The following is a 26,888-nucleotide window of genomic DNA, read 5'->3' as shown; positions in this document are numbered from 1 at the left end:
CACCCGGTGGGCCCTCAGAGAACTCCTTTGTTGTTTTGATTATAGTATTATAGGCATATACACAATGCTAGCAGTATTATACAGTCATATACAGGTTAGGGAACTGAGCTTTATATTATGTTGTAAAAATAAATTTTTTTGCACCTCACTATAAAATGGGTAGATGTTTAAAAAGTGTTCAAATAATAAAAGAAAATTTCATACAAAAAAGAGAGAGAAAATTAAATCAGTTCGGGAAGAAGTGTTTACTTAATAGATGTGTATACTAAATAAGAAATAAACAGCCTGAAATCTAAAAACACAGATTGCAAGAAGAAACTCAAAGTCAAGCTACAAGAATTTTCATATCTGAAGCTACACAGCTGTTACCTGCTCCACCACTTATATTTCTTTTTTTGGTAACATCTGATTTTTATAAATGGGGACAAATGCTGAAATGTGCTAGAAATTAATCATCAACACACACATCCTCAGGGCTGCAGAGGAACACGTTACTCTGCTGCAGCAAAATGTAGATGCAACAAGCTGTTTAATTTATAAACGTTAAACTCAAATCTGCAGCAAGAACAAAGTGCCAGCTCAGTGCAGGTATGGAATGTACCATCATGACTACAAACCCCAGCAGGATAATTAATAAACCAATACAGCATACTAAAAACCCTGCACATCTCCAAGTCTCCACATTACGGTTCTTCTGCCATCTTGTGGACGGTAAAGTGAAGAGCATATGAATGCAGCCGCAAGCAATTGAGCATTTTTCTGTCTTTGAGATTCTTTAAAGCAGAATTTGGATTTGCCTGTTGAATCAATGATTGTTATTTTTCTGTTCATTACTGAAGATGCTTTATTGTATAAAGCCCTATATAAATAAAGGTGAGAGCATCCTGCAAAAGTGTATGATTTGCATGCAGAGTAAAAGAAACATGTTAGACGCATGGGTTCAGTAAGCTCAGTATAATAAAATGGCACAAACATTACATAACTGTAATACACATTCTTCAGTTCAGGGTTACAGTCTATCCCCGTAGAGTATCATTGATCCTGAATAAGGGCACAGGTTTGATATCCACTTAAATTATAAAAACGAAATAATTGAGATATGAAGTAAAATGTAAAAATACAGTGTAAAATGATGGAAAAAAAACAGTAGTTTTGTTCTCATTTTAAAAGACAGCTCTGAAGGAAGTCTTTTCTGAATGTCAATACTGTGTCTTTAAAGCCACAATAAAGCCCACTATTATACAACAGAACTGCTCTCTAATAAGATAATACAGGATTGTTATATTCAAAGTTAAACAAAAAGGATTATTAGAAAGCAATAACATGACTAGCTAAGTGAACAAAGCCTAAAGAAACAAATGCAAGACTATAAAGGCACATCCTTGTTAGCTGTGCATTGAGACTTATACACTAATATTTCAAGATTTCATTTTTGGCTCCTTTGCATTCAATTTACTTTTTGCCAGATAAAAAAGGAAAGACTGAATTGTTACATTCAAAAATGCACATTCAGAAACTGAATCGTATGTAAAAAAAAAAAAAAAAAAAAAAGGTTCATGTGGCTTGCTCTTGAGCTGGAAGAGCTTTCTCTGTTATTGGAGTTTAGACCTGTATATCACATTAATCACAAAACATACCACAGATTAGATAAGTCTGTAAAAAATCTCAGTTATCCAGGTCACTGTTGAATGCCTAGTAGAGATTCTTTTGTTCTACCTGTATATCAGAGCGAAATTTTCTCCACTAGGCACCCATTAGAAATGACTTAAATAGTCTACAAGAGACAGAACATTCAAATACAGTGGTGGATATAGTAATATGATTGAATAGGTAACTAATTGCTATTGGTTTAATGGAGAGATGAAGCATTAATATGGTAGCATTAATGTGTTGGTGTATTTTAAGTTAAAGAACCAACATTAACATTGACCATTGTATTACTTCAGACTTATAAAGTGACCCAGTCTTGCAGTTTGAGAGCAGTATCTTGGAACGTTTTTTTCAGTTTGAAGCACAGAATGAGGAATTGCACTAAAGCATGTTCAGATGGAGCTTATGATTGCAGGGCCATGGATCAAAATCAGTTTATGGAGGTATTGTGATAGAAAGTAAAGGCAATTGCATCTTTCCTGAAGGATATATTGAACTAATGCACTTAAGTGTATATGTGTCTATCACAGGTTTTCTCCAGGCTGGTACTGGGGTTCAGTGGCAGTAAAGTAGTCCTCCAGGAAGCTCTGCAGGTACTCAAAGGTGTGCCTCTCGTCAGGATCCTTCCGCCAGCACTGCACCATCAACTCATGCAGAGACGCCGGGCAGCCCTGCGGACACGGCATTCGATATCCACGCTCCACCTGCTCCAGAACCTCTCTGTTGTTCATCCCTACACAAATTCATACAAACAGAAACAAAAATAAACGTATTTGTGCAGCAACAGGTGATCCATATGAGAATTAAATGAGTTGATTTTTTATTAATATTAAAATAAATTAAAATGCCTGTTTTAAAGTAAAATATTAAACTAAAATGTTAAAAATAAAAAGTTTATATCTGTATACAAGAGAAAGAAGCAAACAGACAGTGTATAAAAGTGTAGCCATAGTGGTTCAGTGAAGACACACCTGGGTAAGGCACTCTGCCCTTGGTGATGAGCTCAGTCAGTAGGATACCAAAAGACCACACATCTGATTTGATGGTAAATTTACCATACAGAGCAGCCTCTGGGGCAGTCCACTTTATCGGAAACTTTGCTCCTATAATATGAGAATCATGACAATCGGTTCAGCACACTGAATCATGATTTATGAAAATTACAGATCAAATAGAAAGTGCTGAGATACAGCAGTCCAAAATAGAGTAATGAAAGATGAAAACTATAGTGCAGTAAAATGAATATTAAAACAAAAAGAGCTGGAATGAAATCGAGTAGAGGCCAAGGAAGAGATAAACAATGTTTGATAGTATCAAATAAAGGAGGAAACTATGGCAGATTGTAGAAATATGCTGAGTAGATTAAGATCAAGTTTGGGTCATAGATTGTGAATGACCTTGTCTAGCTGTGTACTCATTGTCCTCGATAAGTCTAGCCAGCCCAAAGTCTGCAATCTTACAGACCAGACCGTCTCCAACCAGGATATTGGCAGCTCGCAGGTCTCTGTGGATGTAGTTCATCCGCTCAATATAGGCCATGCCTGCAGCAATCTAGAAGAAATAAAAGCACTTTCATCAACATACTTAAGAAGGGAGACTGATATTAGTTTTAATAAAGACATGCGCTCAAGATGCTTCGTAGAGCTTATCTGAAGGACTGGCATATTTGTTTGAGGCATCTTATGTCTTCTATGGTTTGAAGGTTTTAGGGTGATTGACCTTGTGCAGAATGTCTATGGTACATGGTTCTCTTATTCAAGTTCAAGTCTGCTTTATTGTCAATTTCCACATGTACAGTACATACATACAGAGAATCGAAATTGCGTTACTCTCAGTCTCCGGTGCATACAGATAACATTAACATTAAAGCCTAAAAAAATAACCTAGATCAAATATAAAATGTAGATACAATTATACAATAAGGGATTTATAAAAAAAAAAAAAAAAAAAAAAAGGACATATAAAAGACATATAATAAAAATAAAAGTTAAAAATAAAGTTAAATAAAGCAGCGCAAGGTAAATGACAGATATAGTGCAAATCAATGAAGTCAACAACAGTGCAGTTAAAAGATTTTTAGTGCAAAAAAATCACTTATTAAAAATATCTTAAGTCTGATTAAAGTGACAAGTGACAAGTGACCAAGAGCAGTTATTTAACTGCTCTTGGTTAAATAACCAGTTGTGTACATTTCATGCTAATATAAATCCTACAGGCTGATCTATCTATGGCCTTGATTATGATATATTACAAGATTAATTTGTTCAGGAATTGTTCTAAATAAGAAATGGTTCTTGGTTCCAACCATAACCATTTGACAACACTTCTGAAGGATTGTCCCAGTAGTGGATAATAAATGTTTGCTAGATATTTGTCGACTAAGGAGCCTTACCTGGGCTGCCATATCCACAAGTTGAGGCAATTTTAGATTTCTGCCATCTCCATCTTTCAAGAAGTCCAACAAGCTTCCTAAATCACAAAAGCATCAAGGAAAAAAATTATATATACCTTTATATAAATTAATTTATTTAAATTATTTTTGTTCTATTTGTATAATACAGAAACATACATTATCATTCAAAAATTTGGGGTCAGTAATTTTTTTTTAAATTAAATAATACTTTTATTCTGCCATAAATTGGTCAAAAGTGAAAGTAAAGACAGTTATGTTTCAAATAAATGCTGTTCTTCTGAACTTTCTATTAATCAAAGGACCCTGAAAAATGTACCAGTTTCCACAAAAATATTAAGCATCCAAAACTGTTAATAACAGTTGATAACAATATGAAAATGTATCTTCAATCACAAATCAGCATATTAGAATGATTTCTGAAGGATTACACTGAAGACTGGAGTAATGACTGCTAAAAATTCAGCTTTGCCATCACAGAAATAAATTATATTTTAAATTATATTCAAATAGTTGCATTGCATAAAATTAAATTAAATTAAATTAAATTAAATTTATGCATTTAGCAGACGCTTTTATCCAAAGCGACTTACAGTGCATTCAGGCTATCAATTTTTACCTATCATGTGTTCCCGGGGAATCGAACCCCCAACCTTGCGCTTCGTAATGCAATGCTCTACCACTTGAGCTACAGGAGCACTAAAAAATAAATAAATTGATAAAATAAATTGAAATAATATTTCACAAAATTGCTGTTTTTGCTTCATCTTTGATCAAGTAAATGCAGCCTTGATGAACATAAGAGACTTCTTTCAAAAACATTTTACCAACCACAAACCTTTGAATGCTAATGCATATAATCATTTTGGCTTTGTATTCACTCAGAAGATATTCTTATAACTGTCCATACCTTGACTCATGAACTCAGTGATGATGTAGATGGGCTCCTCAGACACCACAGCATACAGCTGTACCAGTTTATCATGACGGAGCCTCTTCATGATCTGGGCCTCATCCAGGAAGGCCTCTGGAGACATGGTGCCTGGCTTCAGGGTCTTCACTGCAACTTTAGTTGTGCCATTCCACATGCCTACACATTGAAATAGTGTCAGACACAGTGGGAAGAGCCATTTGAACATGGCAAAGTTTGAGGGACAAAAGAATGGGACGAAGAGAAACAGATGGAATATGGCCACACACCAAAGCAACAGGAAGCTGGGATTGCTGCAGACAACACAACACAACACTCAGCTCTTGGGAAAGAGCTGAACTTTTTTTTTTTAATGTATTCGTGCTGTTGCATTTTTAATGTCACAATGAACATTGACACAGTCCTAAAATGCTACTGAGGTTTAGCTGACGTAGCACTATATTGGGGATTAGCTGACAGTTCAGAGCCATGGACTTATGCTTGACAAAGCAGGGTCAATCACAGCATTTTAAATGTTCAGCATTGTGAACGGCCCACAAACCTTTTCATATTCTGTTTTCATTATGACTGCATTGACCAAATTTTAGAAAACATATTGATTGAAACAGACATAGGAAAACATGCTAAAGTGGCAAAGAAAGCCAGTGCGCCTTTGGAAACACTGGCTGTAGCATTAGCAAATGCTGACATGGAGAGCAACACTGGGAATCGTCGTGTCCCTCTCACCCATCCAGACGTCGCCAAAACAACCCTGACCCAACTTCCTGTTGAGCTGCAATGTTTCCCGGGCGATCTCCCAGGCATCCCGCCCTAAACCCATTGTTTGGGGCGTGGCATTTGGACAGGCTTTAGTCAAGTAGCAACATAAACCATCATTACTACCTGTTGAGGGTGTTGAAAGAGAGAGAGAGGGTGGGGGGGAGAGGAGGGAAACAGGGTGGCATGCAATGTTAGAAGGACCAGAGGGAGAGAACAAAAACAGCACAGCCTTTACGTTTTATCCCTGGCCTCCAAACTTTCATCTTCAGCGCCTTGCAAAATAGTTTGGACCTCTTTTCGCAGTTTACTACAATGGAAGTCTTTTATTGTAAAATTGTAAAGATTTTTTTTTTTCAACAGAAATAAACACAGGATAACTGCCTTATAATGAGAGAATCATTTAGAGATATTTCACCAAAAATGAAAAAATTCTGTATATATATATTTTTACCCTCATGTCATTCCAAACGTATGTGACTTTCTTTCTTCTGTGGAACATAAAAGAAGACATTTTAAGATTTTTTTTGCAATATACTGGTAGACACGATTAACCAGTAGAAATCTGTCAACCTGGAGAGATTGTGGACTATCATCTCTACTGCTTTACACACTCACGTGATGTTGCTGTGCACATAAACACTTATCTTTGCATGGAATTGATGTTTAAAAACAAGTGATTTTAAGCCATTGAAACAAACAGCAGTGGAAGAGAAATCATTTTGCTATATGCGCACGCTGTCTGAAATACATAAGAAAGAAAACACATGTGTAACAGAATATTAGATCCGAGCAGCTCTTAAAGTGACAGCACTCTAATATTCCTGTCTGTCATTCATCTTAATCAAACAACAAAATGGAGAAAATCTCTCACTGCTCTTGACTAAATAACTTTGTAACTTTAATAAGAAGAAATATATTTAATTTATACAGTGAAAAATATGCAGTGTTTTATGCATTTGACTACTTTATACATTACACATTTATATATGTGTGTAGCATTTCTTACTTATTTGTTCTACTGTAGTTTTTTTGTCCTATTGCTTGTAATTAGTTTCTTACTCTTACATAATCGTGAGCTTGAGTTAGTTTTTCTTAAATTTAGCATAATAATAGTTCTTTTGAGATATTGACACTGGTGAAAAGAATTATGAAATTGTAATAGTATCAAAGATTTTGATATCACTAAGACCTTATTTAAAGCAAAAAAAAAATAAAAAAATAACTATGTTGTGATATATATTGTTACCGTGAAATAAAATGATTCATATCATGATATAAGATTTAAGTCATATTGCCCACCCCTTCAACGTTCTTTAAAATATCTTTTGTGTTTCACAGGAGAAATAAAGTCAATCATGTTACAACATGAGAGCAACGATGTAAACTATGACAGAATTGTAATTTTTGGATGAACTAGCTCTTTAAAAAATTTAATATAATTGCAAGGCTCTGTACCACAGGCAGGATGGGCAAGGTGTGCGAGTTTTGTTCCCTCCTTCCCATGCTTTTAGTGGTTCCTACCCATCCACACTTCACCAAACTGGCCATTGCCCAGTTTCTTAATGAGCTGAAGTGATTCCCTGGGAATCTCCCAAACATCCTTAGTCTTCACTGACAGGTCAGCCAGCTTAGGCATGCCCCGCCTACAGCTGCCAATCAAACGGCAGCACAGCCCTGCTGCACGCTCTAAAGAACAGAGTACGGAGAAAAGAAAGACACAGATAGATACGAGAGAAGACAAAGATGCAAAGAAGACACAAACAACAGGCTATATAAAACAAACATTTATAAATACACAAAATGCTGTACAAATCAGATTAAAGAAGCACACATATGCATGAAAAACCTGAATGATACATGTTCACTCAGCAGAGGGCGACAGAGATCACTGAGAGTCAGTGGCTGTTGCAGCAGCAGCATGTCAGACTGTGTTGCTGGGTTGAGTTATGCTAAAGTATTCTTATAGTATAGTAATTATAATTCTATTAAATATAATAATAATAATAATTATTGTAGTATAAAGACGAGATGGATTTATCAGCTCATATCAACACTTACTGTGTTAACATCAATTTGTGATAGTGTTTTTACTGTCTACTACTGTTTGAAAGTTTGGGTCAGTAAGATTTTTTAATATCTTTCAAAGTCTGTTATGCTCACTGATGCTGCATTAATTTGGTCACAAATACAGTAAAATTATGAAATATTATTATAATTTAATATATGTGCTTTTTATTTGAATATATCTTAAAATCAAATGTCATTCTTGTGATGGCAAGGCTGCATTTTCAGGATCATTACAGAAGCCACATGATCCTTCAGAAATTCTAATATGATAATTTGGTGCTCAAGCATCAGTTGTGCTGTCTAATATATTTATGGAAATCATGATCAATTTTTCATTATTATTGGATGAACAGAAATGTCAAAAGAACAGCATTTATTTGAAATGGAAATATTTTGAAACATCATAAATGTCTTAACTGTCACTTTTCAGAGTATGCTAGAGTTCAGTCTAACTTATTAGTTAGGGATCAGCACTACTCCAGTTCATTTCAATTAAAGTAGCAGATTGGTAAAATTTAGATTAGTACATTTCAATATGTAGATTAGAAACTAAGGGAAAATTGTTCAGCACTCAAAACTGAAAGTAACTGCTCCGTGGTAATGGTTTGCCCCATATTTGGGGTGGTTAGGTGGCCCAATTTTAGTTTTACAGTTGAAGTGGTCGATCTGAGAAGAACCTCTATTCATGAGAGTATATGTGCATGTGGGTGTGTGCAAGTGACTAGATTCAACAATAACAGTGAAACAGGAAGGCTGATAGCACCAGACTCACAGGTTGAGTAGGAGGATCACTAACAGAACTGATACAAATTATGCACTCAGACGAAGCAGAGAAGTCATTTGGGCAACAAAAGAGGAAATGAAGATGGGCAAAGATAAACTGACCTGTTGATAACTTTATTTGCAGTAAATATCAACACGTCACATACAGAGCCACTAAACAATGCTTCCTTCTGAGGAAATTCTTTAATATAGACAAAATCTATATATCTATAAAAAAAAAACTTGAAATGTACTGTCATGCATTTTGAAATCACAGTATGTTAAGGGTGAGGTGTACATGTATTGCACTGACCTGTATAATGCACCACCAGCTCCTGGACGGTATCAAACTGTGTCCTTGTTGTGATGTAATAACCACCATTGTCCAGCTTCCTAATTTTATAGTGCTTGACATGATCCCCCTTCGCATCATCCCAGTCTCTGATCGACAAAGAGTACGCTCCTAAAGAGGGGGCAAAAAGATGCTCTCAAATTTGTTGGCGAGATGAAATCAATGGATTTAAAAACATTTTTATTAATAAAAAATATTAGAAAGAATTAACAAATATCTTTTCAGTCAGTACTAAACAACTTCACTGGCATTTAGGTATTGTTGCATCATCTTGTTTTAACTTCTCATTCTGGGCTTCTACTGAAATAAACTGCATTACAGAACCTCCATTATTCTACAGTATTGAGCAACATTATTGTGCTGGATATCATCAGATATTTCTCCAGCTTTTTTGAATGTTTCTAATCGTTGTTCTTTCTGAATGGCACTGTAAGAGAAATTATGTAAACTAAATTTTTTTTCTATGCACTTATAGTAGACTATAAATGTTAATTCAAAGGATTATTTTAATATATTTAACACAGTTCATTTTAAAACACTGCTGACACTTTCATTTACTGTTCAAAAGTTGGGGTCGGCAACAGCAATATTGTGAAATATTATTAGAATTTAATATAGCTGTTTTCTATTTAAATATATTTTTATTATTAATTATATTAATATATTTATATATTATTTTCTGATGAATATAAAGTTCAAAAGAATAGCATTTATTTAAAATAGAAACCTTTTGTAACTGAGTAAAAATTCTGTACTGTTACTTTTGATCAATTTAATAAATCCTTGCTGAGCAAAAGCATTCATTCATATTTTTTTACTAATCCCAAGCTTTTGAATGGCAGCATTTATGCACATAAATTTCCCATTTACACAAACTACTGAAACCAATAATTGCAATAATTCTTTTTTTTTTTCTTAAAAAAATTAACGTGTTAACATGTTAGCTACAAAAAATATAAAATAAGCGATTAATCACAATACTACATGACATCACATATTTGTCTCTACTGACTGCAAAATGTAAATATAAATACTGATAAATTAACTTTAAAATCATTTACCTTTTGTTGTCTCGCTTTCTCGTATTAAGAATGTCCCTCTAGGATTGTTCTGCGCTAACAACTGTCGTTCTGCATCCTTCCGGCCCATCTTACCAAAATACCACCTGCATGGACACACACCAATAATTTACTGTAAAGCTTGCATATAATGTCATTATAAAATCCTGAAATAGCATGTTCACATGTAACTCACTCCTCAGCTTGTATGGAGTCCACAGGGGCCACATAGTTACTAGGAATGTACCCAGACTTCCCTGTGTCCAGAGAACGAGCCTCCCACCAGTCACCCTCGCTGTGGAGGGACAGGGGACAGAGAAAGAAGTATCAAAAAGTGGTACAAACAGATGAGAATAAAGGAAATGAGACAGAGGGACAAGGGGAACAACAGAGAGAGAAGCAAACCAAAAAAAGGAAGAAATGTCTGGTATTTGTAGTTTTAAAAGACTGTGAATCTTATTCTAACTGTCCTGCTTTGAACTCACGTATTGTTGATAATATGGAACTTTTCTCCTTTCTGGAAGCTCAGGTCATCCTCTGTACGTGCATCATAGTCATAAAGGGCTATAAAGAGCGTTACACCGCCTCCTGAACAAACACACAAACATAATTGGTTTAAGGGAAGTAACGCTCTTATCTACTCTGTCATGATAAACAGCACTGAAAATCACACCTCAACACACACTTTTACACACCTGTGATGGGGGCTGGGCGGGACGAGGTGAAATTGGATGATGGAGCAGGGTTGGAAAAATCATTAAAGTTGGGGATCATCCCAGAGTTAAAAGTGGGATCTGCGATGTAACGGGAGGGTTCTGATGCCTGGGTCCCATTGCCTGTGTCACACAAGTTGGGACTCGACACAGCTTTACTGGCCTTCCTCTGCTTACAGCAAGCACAGCCCATAATATTCTATATTTTTAAAGCACACAGCTCATCACCCTGGAAACAGAGCTTCTTCCTATTGAAACAAGATAAAGAGGAATTAATTAGATACAGTATTATTTAGTAGGTTACTTGATATTTAATGCAACAACATTGGTTTAAAGTTTTTGACTTTAAGGGTTAGTTCACCCAAAAATTAAAATTAGCCTGTGTTTTACTCACCCTCGAGGCATTCTAGATGTATATGACTTTATTCTTTCAGACGAATATAAAAAATTGTCCTGGCTCTTCCAAGTGTTATCATTGCAGTGGGTGGGTGTTTCTGTTGAACAGTGCACAAGACGTCAAATAAAGCACACGCATCCGTGATAAAACGTGCCTCACACGGCTCCGGGTCATGAATAAAGGCCTCCTATAGTGAATCCATGCGTTTTTGTATAAAAAAAAAATCATATTTCAAGCGTAAAAAAACACTTATCTGTCTTATGCGGTAGGGATGGGTCGCGATTTTCTAATATTCGATTAGTTGATTTAATTATAGAATATCGTATAGGTTTTGCGATTATTGTCTTTAAAAATTTCCCCATGTTTTCCGTGCTGATGCGGTGGTGATGCGTTCATGTAAGCAGAGGGTGGTGCTTCCAATAACGCACCTAAAAGCTGTCAAAGACAACAGAAGAACACACTGTCTCACGTGCACACTGTAGACTTGCGTGGCATAAAAAAAGACTTGCGTAGCATGTAACGGTTACAGTAAATTGGGGCGATGTCAAATAAGAGTTCTGTGTGGACCACAAACACCCCTGGCTGTTTTGTATTTGTAAAAAAAAAATGTCAGAGGATTTCAATATAAGCCAAGAGGAGACTGGTTTTCCTTTGCTAAAGTAAGGAAATTTTGTTTCCTTTGCTCCTGTAAACAAACTCGCGAGACCAGCATATCTCAGATGGGCGCTGCGCATACGTCCTCCGTCATCCACCCGGAACGGCTTCTGCGTATGACAGATACCGGAAGTGAGAGAAAAGTGTTTATTACATATGAAATCTGGATATTTTTCTTACAAAAATGCATGGATTCGCTACAGAAGGCCTTTATTCACCCCCCAGAGCCGTATGAGACAAGTTTTATTACGGTTGCGAACACTTTATTTAACATGATTTGAATGTTGAATAGAAACACCCGCCCACTGCAATGACAGAGCTTAGAAGTGCCAGGACATTTTTTTATATAACTTCAACTGGATTCGTCTGAAAGAAGAAAGTCATATACTATACACCTAGTATTCCTCGAGGCTGAGTAAAACACAATTGGGTGTTTTTGGGTGAACTAACCCTTGAAGTTAGGACTGCACGATTTAAAAAAAAAAAAATCAAAAATCAAAATGTGATTAAAAATGTAGTTTAAAAATAGCTATATATATATATATATATATATATATATATATATATATATATATATATATATATACATTAAACTAATTTTAGTTAAGGTGCTACAAGTTAAATAAGCATTAAACATTTATTACTATTGTAATAGTGTAATATTTTACTGTAAAATATTAAACTGAATATTTTATAATAATTTCTGTAATATCTGTAAAATTTAAATACTAATATTTTAGTCTTCATTTCTAAGCTTTAAAATATTCTTTTAAAGCATCAAGCTTTTATTTCAGTGGAAAACCACAGGGAGACCTTAAAGCTTCTCTTTTGCTGACAATAGCCGGTTTATAAGCACTTCTCACACAAAATTTAGGAAGATGGTTGGTGCATGTTGTGCATGTTGTGCATGCTATCCACCTTATTTTCAATGCAGAAGTAAGCTGTTTTCTGTGAATGTCTGAGACTTCCGTGTCATTAGCCACCTTAGAGAAATTACGAGAAGAATAGCAAAGTGCAGTAAACTGTTAAACTGTTTGCACTACAAATCAGTAAGTTCATAGTTAAGACAATACATTACATTAATATGGTAAGACACACCAGTTTGCAATATCAAGCAGCAAAACAAGCTGTTTTGTACAGCTGAAAATAGCTGGAAGCACAAATGGCGTGTAAAACAACACAGTGCTGCGCTACACTGTAAAACACACAGCACATGTATTTATTTCAATTGTGATTAGATAACCACACTACGTCATATGACCATTTAATTTTTATTTTGAATCGTGAAGCCCTAGCTTGAGTGTTCAGATTGATTTTGGGGTCTCTGTATAGTGATGATGTTTATGTTATGACATGACGAGTTTTCCATTGTTGAGAAGGTTTTCTACTATGTTTCTCGCAGTGGTTGGTATGTAAATGTAATGAATGAACTGTGGGAGTGTAAGGTTGGTGTAATCAGATTCGGCTCTCACCAGATCCGCACATCAGCTTTCCATACACACCATCTTCCTGGGAAGAAAGAGAAAGATGGAGAAAGCAAGAAAAAGAAAAACACAATGCATTTATATAAGAAACAGACAGTAAGAAAATGAAATGACTTTATATTTTGTAACTTAACACTTTTAGCGTTACTTCCTTTTTCTTTCCTGTCTAGAGAAAGGGAAGTTCTTGGTTAAAATTCCCCTTGAAAATGTAGGTGTGTGCACAATTTCCACTCTTTGCGCTGTATAAAGCTATGTCCTGTATTTCTATCTGATTGACCATCAGTGGATCAACAGGATGCCAGTTTTGTGAGCGTTTCCTGTCCAGCTCACTAAAGCCTCCCCCTCATTTCCTGCTGAGGGGAGAGGGTCCAGCTGCAAAGGGGCAACACATTAACAACACATACTGCTCCACCCCTCGGACAATCTGTCCAATCTATGCTTTTCTCTCTGCCTCATGAAAATATTCCAAACTTACTCTTAGATACACATAAACATCCCATCAGAAGATATCACAATGCAGACACACACTTGCGAACTTTACAAAGACGTCACGCTTACCAAATCAACAATCATCACAAGCTTTTCTTTTCAATAGGTGTGTATCATTTTTGCTGGAGAAAACAATACAGAAGTGTTCACCACCCATGCTTATTGTTTCCATTTTTATCATGTCTCTTCAAGAATTTCCCATGATTCCACAGGCCTGTTGTCCCATTTATATCTTCAGCCTATCTATATGCAGAATTACAATAAATAAATTATAAGTGATGATAAAGAACACATCAAATAAAAACAACGGCTTGTGCTCGTATCTTATTTTCTGTTCAGATAATCATGTGTAATTCAATCTGCACTGATGCATTAGTCTAGAAAAAGAAAAAGTGAGTACTGAAAAAGTCCTGAAAAGTCCTTTTTAAATTCAATGTTTGTTAGAAAGGACTGAACAAATAATGGTTTGATTAAACAGCTGACCACAAAAGAGAATAGTTGTTGACACAAGTGAAAGCAAATGAGTACTTGTGTAAGTAATGAAAAGCAGCTCCTGTTTATAGAGTTTTCTTTAGGTTTTGAGAACTGGAAATACAGGGAGAGCAGGCTGGGTGAGAGAAACGAGGAACGGTTCAGAGACTGCATCAAGTGCAGAAAAAAAATCATAACATGCTGAACGTATCAATTTTGCCATCAAGTCAAGCTTAAAAACACTTTTTGATTGGTTTCTATACTTATAAGCCAAATAAACTATAGAGATGCACTTCATGGTGAACACTTCCATCTTTTGCTCTTTTTTAGATTGGCCTATGGTTTCTTTAATATGACGAAAGTAAAATTGCTCAAAGTTGTTTCTTTCAGAGATCAGGAGACTTAATGAAGTTCTAAGTTGTCAAAGTGGTCTCTGCTAAAATTCACAAATAAAAACAGACAAACTGTTGACATTCAGTATGGGCACAGAGCTATGAAATCAATGCGGGTCGCAGCTTAGGTCATTTGAAGGAATTAAAGAAATGTTTGAATTGATATTAAAATCTCCAACGTTTAGGCTTATATTTGGTTCCGATGCTTTCTTCGAATCAGAGTTCAATTACACCCCTTTCGTCTGCTTCTACATTTCTAAATTTTTTGACTGAATTATGGTACCATCCACCCGACTACACTCTTAGAAAATTGTGCAATTGTACGTTTAGGGGTACAACCAGCACAGTACCCTCCAAGGGATATCTTTGAATTTAATGTACCCCTAAAAGGTTCAAAGAAGTACCTAAGGGTATAATACCACTCTAACGTACTAATATATAAACTTTCAGCTCAGATAAAGTACAGAATTGTACAGACAATTGTACAGACAACCCCAAAATGTACAATTTCATCACATTTGTTTCTGATAGTGTACCACTATGTATTAGCTGTAACTGTTTACCACAGTAGCCGGGTAAAGGTTTAAGAAAAACTATTACTGAAGCATTTCTCTCTTTACCACCACACCACAGACAGAATGGCACTTGAGCTTATCTGCCACAGGTGCATAACAACAGATACAAAGAATCCGATATGCTCTCCAAGGGCTAAGACAAGCAGTCATGAGAAATGCACAATAATAAATTGCAAATTATGTGTCATCAATAGGTTACACAAGTCAGGCTGGTTTCATTACAACTGGAAACTGCACTATAGGTCACATGAACCATTACTTGCTTTGATAATCACTTTTTTAACAAACTGAATTTTGAAATCAAATGAACATGGGTCTAGTATGAAACTGGCCTTCATTGCAAACTTTGGTATCTTCTGAGCCCAGACACTGTTGAGATCTGTCCTTAATATTATCAGAGATGTATTAGATTACTGGGGTCTTTTTCTCAGGAGAAATATCTCAGATGCAGGAGACTTAAGCAAAATCTCAATTTATTCTCTGTTTGATCTCAGTGCTGTTTAGGAGAAACAATCAAGATTAAAAAAAAGAGGAAGCCAAATGACGCATCTCTTCTCCTGTTGCACTATTCAATCTTTTCGATGGACGCCATTTTAACAGAAGAGAAGAGACGAGTCTACTTCCAGCGTTTAAATATATTCTAGACCAGCGAACACAGACACCGCACTTTTTTCTAAAAGAGGTTTGACACGTACACGTGTTAGCACCATCAGTCACACATCAACTAAAAAAAATGTAATGTAGTGACAAAGTCTTGTTATGCAACAACAACAAAAAAATACATTGTTACAGTTGAAAACGAAGACCTTTAAAACCTTTTAAAAAACCTTTAAACACATTACATTCCAAAGGCCAATATTCATCAAAAGCTATTTTAGGTAAGAAGATGAAAAAATATATAACTACAGAATAAACTACACAAAGAAGATGACTGATCAAACAATAAGGGTCTAAGTTGTTTTAGACTTGGAAGGTTATGAAAATTTAATGTAAAAGCACCCAGGGCTGCAAACTGGCAGACTCAATGTGTGTCAAAATGTCAGAGCCCTCCTACATTCTCACCAACCGTAGCATTTACAGCTGTGTTGATAAGAGGAAATTGCATTTGAGGGTTTAAGGGCTTACCAACAGCAAATGCAGAAGACCATCTAGTTTGTCACCAGAGCAAAGCCTGTAATCAGATCACAACTGAAACAAACCTCATGAGCATGTATTAAGGTTGTGTGATGAGTGTTTCATCACCCTTCTGAATTCTAGATGGAGCGAGATGCTTCACCTACAGGCCGATAGATTACTACGAATATACCTACACGGGAAAGTGGAAGGAAGATGGTGAGAAACTGCAGCTGGACAAAGACGTTCAGCAATAATGGAGACTACTGTAAATGATGAAATTCATCAGTTTTAACCCCCTCGCACTGACACCTTGCAACATACTGGAAGAAACACAACACTTGACACCTTTCTTGTGAAGTTTTCAGTGGATAAAATAATTCTTGGGAACTGTTTTATCAAAAAAAAAAAAAAAAAAAAAAAGCCAAACAAAAATGCATTAGACTAATGCATATTATATCAGTAATACAAAAGGTTAACAGCTGATATTACAAATTATTATTAATTTATTCATATCAGTTTACATGTTTAACTGAACATGTTCGTTTCCTCTATTTTTACATTTAGATAATTTTTGCCATTAAACACACTCTTAAAGTTAATCATTACACTAATAATGTAATGACAGCATTTAACTTAATATTTTGCAGATTTAAAAATGAACGTCCAGTTTTCATACTGTACATTATAAACATTGTAATGTCTGAATTCACTTGTAGCATTTGAAATAATTTTCAGTGTTTTGCACTCAATTTATTAATAAGATATAGCAAAGCATTTTATTATCAACCATTCTTTTGTCTGTAATATATAAAATAATCACTGGCAAAACTTTTTAAAATTAAATTCTTTGCTATAAAACATACTGTAACCGCATTGTGTACATCTTCACTTTTTGACCCTCATGTTTTCGCTTTTTTTGAGTCCGAATTGCTTCTAAGCAAAAACAGATAGACTACTTGACTAATGCTAGACTAACTTTCACATGCAACCAAAACATGTCATACAGAAATGTGGCAAAATACAAACACATGCATAAACTATACATACACATACAATTCGGTAGTTTTATTCTGAAAAGAATGACCACTAAAATTCACAGGCCTGAGAAAACATCTTAATCGTTGGGCCCATTCTTTTTTAAGCCTAATAAGTACACTACATATGACAGGGCCCAGGACAATCCTACAGGTTGCCCCACACAAAATACTTTTCTTGCATCTCCTTCATTCTTTGCTTTCCCTTTTCCCACTTCTCCTGCACTTAGGGAGAGGAAGTTCCCTCCCCCCCCAACAGGAAGTCCTGTGTGAGTGGAACTGGAATGATAGGACACCGGGAAACAAGCTGTCACACTGCAATCCTCTCTCTCTCACACACACACACACACACACACAGATACACATTCATATACACAAAAACTTTCATGGAAACACTCTCTGAATAAATAAACCACAGGCATACACACAGTGCAAGTAGACAAACATGAGCCTCTAGACAAACTTGTACTGTAGACACACACATACAGTACAAGACCAAAATTAAGAGAGAAACAGAGAGATAAAGTGGTAAAGAGGCCGAGAGAGAGAGAAGACAATAGCAAAGTGTATCCTGGGAACAGTAAGTCAGGTGTCACAAACACAGCTACTTCCTTTTTCCACATGATGTCAGTTTCCTCCAGAGTGAGATTCCACGAACAGGCCTTTCATGAACAGCCAGTATTGTAGCCTTGATGCAAAACAAAACATTTGTACTTTTTTCCTCTAAAAAACTCAATTGATTCTTTTTAATGAAACCAATTGTGGATTCTCCGTTTTCCCACTAAACAGAAGGTTGTGAAATTCATCTGATTCAACTAAAATAATGTCAGACAGACCCTAACAGACAAGAAACCTTTGCAAACCACACAATCTAGCACATTTTATTACTTTATTACCTTATTCTAACACTCATCCTGCACGAATACATCAGGTGACGCCCGTCAGTACTGAGCGATTCACAAAAGAGCTAAAATGTGTAACCGAGACTTTAACTTGGTCAGTTTTAACATTGCATTTTGGACAATTTTACCGGACAACCGCACCCACTTCCTCCCATAGCGCCAGGGGACAGCAGCCAGGAAGTGGCCTTGTACAGAACAGGAAGTGATGAAGCCTATGGCCTAATCTAGTCCTGGAGACATTCCATTCTGTTTTTTGCTCTCCGGCAAACTCACTGCTATTTGATTCCATTTGATTTAAACTACATAAAAGTTTGAAATGACCATTTCACTTATTACGAAAAGAGTTCAGTTGCAAAAGTGCTCAGATTCCCATCATCAGTCCAGTCTTTCCTTTGCTATTTCACTTTAGACTGCCAAACTGGAGAGGAAGATGCCTGATATAGTCCTTGACATACATAAAAATGTATAAATGAACCAAAGAATCAACAGTTTAACACTCACAGTGAGAAATAAAACAAAACAATACAAGATATGATAAAACTAGGCAGAAAAGCAGCCAATATTACTAGATGAACGGCACATATGTCTAAATATAACATCAGAGACTGAAGCTCTCAAGCCACAGCAGCAAACTTTTCATTTTTGTGTTCTCATTATCATGCTTTCCATCTAATTTGGTTCATTCACACATCTTTAGCCCATACAAACTGGTTGCATAATGCAAACAGCAAAATCTGAATAAAGAATGGAAAGCACTGCAAAGAAACTTCAATGCACCTGCTTCCGATTCCTTTGCTCATCTAATTATTTGAAAAGTTTCAGATCAGCTCAGCTCTCACTTTCACCCCTCACAGCGTGTCTCGACCTTCTTTGCCTCTCACTTGTGTAGACACAGTCAGCAGACAACCTAGGGGAACTAACAGCTTCCACCATCTAACCCAATTTAACCATTCACTGCACTCTTAAAAATGATTTACAGTTCATTCCATAACACACACACACACACACACACACACACACACGTTTGTTTGTTTTTGTGAATTCTGGGGTCATTCCATAGGCATAATGGTTTTTATACTTTACAAACTGTATGTGCTATTGCCCTACACAAACCCTACACCTAACCCTACCCCTTACAGGAAACTTTGTGCATTTTTACTTTCTCAAAAAAACTCATTCTGTATGGTTTATAAGCGTTTTTAAAAATGGGGACATGGGTTATGTCCTCATACTGTAAGTCACCCTCTCCTTGTAATACCTGTGTCATACCCATGTCATTATACAAAGTTGTGTCCTGATATGTCACAAAAACACACACAAATTAAACAGCTCAAACCCTACATACATTCCTAAACAAGTTCATTTCTCATAGACCCTCGTATATGAACCTGCCACTGACATTTGGCACTTAAGTAAAAAAAGACTTCTTATTTCACATCAGTTTCTTATTAACAAAAAGCAACTGCTAGTAAGTAAAATGCGTAAGCAAGAGTAAATAATTCCTACCTTTATGAATGTCTAACAGGCGGGCAGTGACAGAGCTGGATCAGGCACAGACACGGGAGTCGGTGCGGCGGTCAACCGGCCGCGGATGCGCTCGCTCGAGTCGCGCGGTGTCCGGAAGCGCTGAATTCCGCGCGTACTCTGCGCCAGGCGAAGCGCGAGCGACTCCACCTCCTGTCAGCACTCAGCTGCACGCTTCTACATATTCAAATTATTTCCGGGAAATTAAATGTGTTTGCTGAATGCTTTACACAGTACTGAGGTTTTACCACCTAAATATAGCGTTATGTCTTGTCTCATATCGTCACAAACATTTAGTCCGTTTTAAGGTAGTTTCCAGTAGTAGTTGCCATTTTCATAGAAAAAGACCTAAGTAATTGACTGTAGCAAACATATTAATGCGATAAAATATGCATACATCATGGCTGTGTTTTAAACACTACTATCAGGTACCCGCGCTGCTACCGGAAAGGGTTTCTTGTTCGTCACTGACCCCTGGTGGCTGTTTGGTGGTAGTGCAATTCTGCCTGGCTCCAGCGGATGGAGATATTCATGTTAAGATGAAAAAAATATATATATACGATTAGGGTACAAAGTATGACCTTAAACTCGGAGGTGCTTAATTGTAAGAAAATTATGTTGTCATTTGAGTGGTTTTCTTTTTTTCATCAACTTGTCAAATGTGTAAATAGTCTTTTAGTATTTATTTTTGTTCAGTTTTACAACATTAGATAAAATAACGACAATATGTATACAATAAAAAAAAAACGTTATTATAAACAATTTTGTTGGTAATTTTATGTTAGATAACAGTTTATCAAGCATATTTGGGGGCTCACAAAAAACGTGCACATTATATGCAAAGAAATTAATCAAAACAGTAATGTCATAGTAAAATATTTTATTATACATAAAAATGCACAAATAACACCAACAACAAAATGTGCTTTTTCATCCATCTTACCCCACATTAAATCAGCTCTCAATCTGAGAGAGAAATAGGCAATGTAGAGTTCTTAGTGTCAAACTTATATAAACATTCATCAAAACGCACAAACATACAGAACACAATACTGCAGCAGGGCAAAGACACATTCACAGTATGATAAGAGAAAGAGCTCAACTGCAATTTACTCATAGAACACATGTGCAAAATTCGCTGCCTCCCCAATCCAATTATCATCCAGCAGCAGCTGATCAACCAGCCCAAATAAGCCAAAAATATTTGAAAGAAAAGAGAAAATGAAACTAAATTGCTTTTGAGCCTTTGTGCTTTTAAAATGTGTTTGTGTGCAATTTGTGTGTTAACACACGTCCCTTGTTTTAATGCTCTTGTGTGCATATTAGGTCATGTAGCGTGTAATTGCTCTGAGAGCATAAAGTAAAGCTGCCTGCAGTCGAGCCTCCATCAATAACAGGTTCACATGGACCTGGATAAAAGAACAAAGAGTCTTAAATAAGAAATAAACAGCCATTTTTACCACCCCCTAAGTGATAGATCCACTTGTGAAGTTAAGTTCTCTATAAGTTATCAGTCTTAGAAAAGACATTTAAAGGCTTTTTTATTTGTTGTAAGTTTTAAAAGGAGTTTGTAGTCTGTCAATAAAAGTTTAATTCTGAAGAGAACCACTAGAGGCCACTAAAACATTACTCCAAAACGCAAATTAATTCAACAATTCAAGCATAATTCAATACCACTGCGGAAGCAAATGAAAGTTAATAAAATATGAAAACACTTGAATCAGAAATAAGAAATCTCACACGTCCTCTACCTTTTCTGAGTGGCGAAACTGCCTCCAAAAAGAGAAGTACATTCTTGGTGTGGTTTTCTCCGGGTGACAAGCCACTGTCTTAACGTACACTTTTAAACTGCGTTCCAACAGCTGGTTGACTTCCCCATAATTGTAATCATCATACCTGTGTAAGTGAACAATGACATGCAAGTGCACATTAGATCCACATTAGATTCACATTAGAGCAATTTTAGAATTTAAACCACCAAAATTAAATGTATTTTATGTCTACCTTTTTCCTCATAATGTGCAGTCTTTAAATATGATTATAACAAGGACTGGGTTTCATTCTTATATAGACATAACCCTAACCCACTCTTTGTCCCATATGGCTGAGGTTCTAAGGTCGTTTCATGGCTATGATGCATGCATGACTGACCTGATGCCGTAGATGCAGTGAATGTAGTTCCAGATGGCTTTGCGGAGTGTTGAGGTGTCCACGTGCGAGTGCATGGCCATGGTGTGATACGTGAGCGCACACACCACCTGAAATTTCTCATCCAGAAGCTGTGCCATCTCTCCATACAGCCTGTTCATAAGAGAGAAACCATGATCTTCCCACGAATAGTCCTGAAAGCACAAAATCATATGTAGAGATCATGATATAACCAGTGCTGTTATTGTTAGCTAAAACTATTAAAAATAGTTTTCGGTAATTGGAATAAAGCTGAAATTAAATAGAAATATTACATGAAAAACCTAAACAAAAATTAGAAATGTTGTCTTGGTGACTAGTTTAAATAAATATGTTTAAGTTGAAGCATTAAACAATATTTATCTAAACAGAAATATTTAAAAAAAAAAAAAAAAAAAAAAAAAATATATATTACTAAAAGCTAAACCAAAATTAAAGTGAATATATAAAAATAGAAGATAATTCAGAATATAAATATGAAAACAGTACATGTATAATAGTACCAGATAAAACAACATATAATACATATTATATACTTTAACAAAAATAATGCACAGTCTATGCACAGTTGTTATGTTGTTGAGAATATCGAAGAGTATTCAACCTGAGCTCTCATGGTTGGGGGGGCCTGCACTCCTCTAGGACTAAAATCCTGGTAAGTAAAATCTGCATCCACAACAAACCTCGAGAAACAATCAGGAAGGACAGAACGCTGTACTGTAAGGGATACAAAAATATGACACAGGTCAGGCAGAGAAAAAAAGATGTGAAACATCCATTAAAAGTTATTTAAATTGTTCAACTTAGGGCAAAAAATGCATTCAATGTCATAAAATTTGCTCAGGAAAGCCTAAAATTTCACTTGGTGGCAGCCAACACAAATATAATAATATTTAATGTGATTTATGAGATGTACTGTAATGTGCAGAGCCAAAAACTACAACAGAAGACTATTTTGACCCAGGAGAAACCCTGCCACTGGGTGTATTGAATTATGCATGTGTGTGTTCATACCATCAGCAGGTTCCAGTAAACTCTCAGTCCTTTCTCTTTCAAAGCGAGTAACCATCTCTTCTTGTGTAAATTCTTCACCTTGCTGCTGAACTATCATCATCTTTTCCATCAAGAGCTTAACCTCGTTCACAGCCTCAGACCACTGCGCACAGACCCATCAAAGAGATTTACCGGAGCAAAACAAACTAAATATTCTCTTTTACTTATGATCAATACATCAGTCACATTTCAATACCTCTTGCTGATTTCTGGCCTTGTCTCGGGCACAACAGGACTCTGTGGCTGAACACATTTGGAGAGACTCATCAGCAGACTGCTCGGGCTCTGGGAGAACACCACAACCCAAAACAAATGAGGCCAGAGAGTGGGCATGACTCATCAATACAATAGCCTGAATCAGTTCTGCCAGGGACCACCGAGCCTCTGCACCAGGACAAACTAACTCCTGTGAATACAGAAGATTTTTTCTTAGAACAAGTTTCTTTATAAATAAGTGGCAGTAGAAAATAAGTGGTGACTGCACAATACAATAATTTAATTTTTTTAAATAATGAGTTTTATTTATCTTTCTGTTATAAACGTAAATTAATCTTTAGTCATTAAGTTAAATCTTTGTGTTTTGTCACAAAATTCAGAGTTTTAGAAAGATGGTATAAAAACCCAACATTCAACAAAAAAAAAGTTTTTTGTGGAAATCTGTTAAATACGATGCAGAACAATCACTTAGAGCATCAACTTATAAAGCATAAAACTGTGATGAAATCACAACAAGAAAATCGGCACAAGCAAACAACAAAAGACAGCACACAAACTCACACAAAAAACTAAAATAAAAATAAAATAACAGCAATAACAGCAGACATAAACACATGTATTGTACAACCAATAAACTCTGTTTTTTTTGGCACAAACAGAACGCCATCGTTTTTGGAAACAGCCTTCCAAAATGAACCGACAGAACAAGATGACACAAAGAATACATATCAAAATATAAAAATAATAGTAGCAATTCTACAAGCTATTATAACTGCATTTTGAGTAGCATAGCTCTAGTCCAAAATACTGTGGAATTTCCAGTAACAAAATTATATTTAAACAATTTTTTTTTTTTTTGAAAAATGCTCACTGAACTTCTATTTTTTTGTACATGCAGCTTTACTTAATTCACTTTAGTGAATTACAAAACCATTAAAATAATGATAAATGTTAAAAAGTCAAATAAAAAATAAAAATGTAATTCCGTTTAAGGCTGTCACCCTAATACAGATGTTTATGTTCTAAATAAATGCCTAATTTCAGAATGAATTTTCTGAAATTTAAATTATAAAGATATTGTTTGTCCAAAGTAGCTAACTTCTTTTTGTTAGCAGCTTGTAGCGAGCTATATCCACCTTATTTTTTAATGCGGAAGTAAGCCGTTTTCTGTGAATGTCTGAGAATTCACAGTTCATTAGCCTCTGTAGGGAAATAGCAAGAAGAATAACAAAGTGCAGAAAATGGTAAAACTGGTTGCACTACAAACCACTGTGTTCATAATTAAGATAACACATTAAAATAATATGTTAAGACACACCCCAGTTTCCAATATCAAGCAGCAAAACAAGCTGTTTTAAACTTTACAAATGGCCCTGTCCATTCTTATGGGAAAAATAAGGTGGATACTTTTTAATATGTGTTGCTTGAGTGTCTACTTCAAATTTCCACGTGTCACTTAGAAATTATGGTTTCAGAGTAGCTTCCATAACACTGATGATCTGTGCTTTTCACCTGTATATGCTCCTGGGTGATGATCCAGGGTCTGTGTGCAAGCAGTTTGTTGAGTGTCTGCAGGTGCTGTATTTTGGGAGGTGCACAGTGAAGTCCTCTAAGCCAGGACTCATCTCCACCAGCAAGAAGAAAAGCAGAGCTGTGATGCTGCACCAGGTACGAGCACTGGTGACGCGCAGACGCCTGCACAGACACAGAAAATTACTGTTGTGTAGTCCATAAACATACACTCATTTGTGTTTAAAACTTGCAATCTAAAGGTACCAAGTCTCTTCCCTTACCAATATGATTATAAAATGTCTCCATGACAGAGGCAGAGGGCCATCCAGCTGGAACAAAGCATCATGGGTGCGCAGAAAACAGGTCAGGTAGGTGGGATGTAGCCCCATCATCATTTTGATATGGTCTGCACGTCCCTCTGACAACAGAGCCTCTGACATCACTTCCTGTGCGGCCCCTTCCTCTAGAATCTGAAACAAACAGATATGTAGAGAATACAGTTTTGTTCTGTAAACACTAACAACAATATTTATAACACATTTTTAAGATTTAATTATAAGCTTTTCACCAAAACACAAAGCTACTGCATTCATTGGATGTAAAGACAAATTTCACAAACAGTCATGTTAAAAAAAAACAACACACACACACCTCTTCAATTGGGATAAAGGCACTGGGCCCAGAGGGCAACACCTGGGGTAGGTCAACTCCTGCTTCCTCCTGAGAAAAAGAAAGGGTGACAATAGAGACTAATAAAGACACTGAAAATATAAAGCCCTTTGTTGACCAGTTGAATACTTTTGGAAAAATATGAACCCCATCGGAAAGATATTAATGTGCAATGCATTATCATATAAATGTCACCAAGCTATCATTTCAGTAAATCCTGATAACATGTTTAAAAACCATTCAGCAGTTCTTTACAACTTCATGCGGTTTATTAAAATCAACAGTTTTTTATGTTGATAAAAATGTCATACAGTCAAGTCATATACATATTTCATACATTTTATTAAACATTTTTTTTTAAGTAATTTTTCGCCTCAAAGTGTTCACCCCAAATTCTATTATCAGCTCATTTATCGGTTGTCAGAAGGAAATGGTTCTTTGTTCAGTGAATCAGTGAACGATTCGGACCGATTCATAAATGTAAAAAAATCATCAAGTTTGGCATTAACAGATAGCGTTACGCTCACTAGAACAACTGGACACTTAAATCAACATCTCTGGCTGAAATGAACACATCAAATGATAGCTCAGGTAGAGCATCGACTGTAAAGTTTATCCGTGAGCCGTACACAAACCGTATAAAAACAGACCAGGCGCCTGCTCACCGACACCGACACAAGAAGGACTCGGTCACATAAATGAACTCACCTTCATCTGACGAATGTAAGTGTTCAGAAGTCCCAGGTTCAACCCAATAATGAAGAGGGAAAGTCTCGGAAGGTTTATGCTCTATGACTTCATTGCGCCTGTAGAGACCGTCTTCTGGAAAGCAGGAAACGTCACCGGGAGAAGGCGTGGCGTACGTGAACACACAGCTCCGGACTCTTGCGTCACCTCTCCGGCGCAGCATGACGCAACCCGCCGGTAACGGAGATCAGAGCTCCCGGGCCCCAGCTGTCATCATACATGACCTGCCGGTTTGGTGCTGCTGTATGGACAAACTGTGAGCGAGTCATCTTGACATAGCTGAGGGCCTGGTTAGGTAAATATGAAAATTTAGAAGCCTTGACACTTTCATAGTTGAAAATGAAAGTGAATAAATCATTTCGTAAATATATTTTTTCATAAATTCATTTGAGACAGAGCAGTGTTTCCCCGCTGATTAACAGCTTATCTCTGCTCTACAGAAGCATTTATCTGACAGCCTGTCATGTCAGTGACAGGAAGCTTTAAAATAATAACAGGTCCAAACTGGTCATTACTGGCCTGGTAGACCATCAACAAGCAACAAATCCGTGTATTATCAAGTCATATAATCTTACATTCAAGAAATTTAAATTCACCCTATATATTTTCTAAATGCATATTAATGATCTTACTGTGAACAATTCATTAATGCATGTTAAATTTTTTATTTTATTGAAATGATTTTAATCAGAATATCATTATTAGTCTCAGTGGTGACGTATGCTGGATTTTTCTGATCATATTAGTTTGTCTAAACCCTGCCA

The 26,888-nt window shown here is 36.1% G+C and overlaps 2 protein-coding genes across 7 annotated transcripts; both read right to left on the bottom strand.

The window, feature by feature from the left end:
- Positions 1 to 939: 939 nt before the first annotated feature.
- Positions 940 to 20,005, bottom strand: yrk (Yes-related kinase). 6 transcript variants are annotated; one of them, XM_042745946.1, is made up of 14 exons: positions 19,723 to 20,005; positions 13,226 to 13,262; positions 10,685 to 10,950; positions 10,475 to 10,577; positions 10,186 to 10,284; positions 9,993 to 10,096; positions 8,893 to 9,042; positions 7,272 to 7,436; positions 5,718 to 5,873; positions 4,971 to 5,150; positions 4,043 to 4,119; positions 3,048 to 3,201; positions 2,622 to 2,753; positions 940 to 2,383 (listed from the first exon to the last, which is right to left on the bottom strand). In XM_042745946.1, the coding sequence occupies exons 3-14, from the start codon at positions 10,893 to 10,895 to the stop codon at positions 2,175 to 2,177; spliced, it is 1,740 nt and encodes a 579-aa protein (XP_042601880.1). In that variant the 5' UTR covers positions 10,896 to 10,950; positions 13,226 to 13,262; positions 19,723 to 20,005; the 3' UTR covers positions 940 to 2,174. The 6 variants fall into 6 exon arrangements, with proteins under 6 accessions (XP_042601880.1, XP_042601877.1, XP_042601878.1 ...); XM_042745943.1 differs by lacking the exon at positions 5,718 to 5,873 and adding an exon at positions 12,672 to 12,736 and having other exon boundaries at positions 19,723 to 20,000; XM_042745944.1 differs by lacking the exon at positions 5,718 to 5,873 and adding an exon at positions 12,672 to 12,736 and having other exon boundaries at positions 13,226 to 13,258; positions 19,723 to 20,000.
- A 598-nt stretch (positions 20,006 to 20,603) lies between these two features.
- On the bottom strand, positions 20,604 to 26,620 carry sesn2 (sestrin 2). Its single transcript, XM_042745951.1, has 10 exons — positions 26,086 to 26,620; positions 25,360 to 25,428; positions 24,990 to 25,178; positions 24,709 to 24,891; positions 23,177 to 23,386; positions 22,942 to 23,083; positions 22,532 to 22,644; positions 21,892 to 22,082; positions 21,492 to 21,636; positions 20,604 to 21,149 (listed from the first exon to the last, which is right to left on the bottom strand). Exons 1-10 carry the CDS (start codon positions 26,089 to 26,091, stop codon positions 21,063 to 21,065), a joined length of 1,335 nt encoding a protein of 444 aa, XP_042601885.1. The 5' UTR covers positions 26,092 to 26,620; the 3' UTR covers positions 20,604 to 21,062.
- Positions 26,621 to 26,888: the final 268 nt, after the last annotated feature.

Source organism: Cyprinus carpio, chromosome B19 (assembly GCF_018340385.1).
Source record: "Cyprinus carpio isolate SPL01 chromosome B19, ASM1834038v1, whole genome shotgun sequence".
Taxonomy (NCBI): domain Eukaryota; kingdom Metazoa; phylum Chordata; class Actinopteri; order Cypriniformes; family Cyprinidae; genus Cyprinus; species Cyprinus carpio.
The sequence above is the reverse complement of the archived record's forward strand: the minus strand, read 5'-3'. Positions and strand labels throughout refer to the sequence as shown.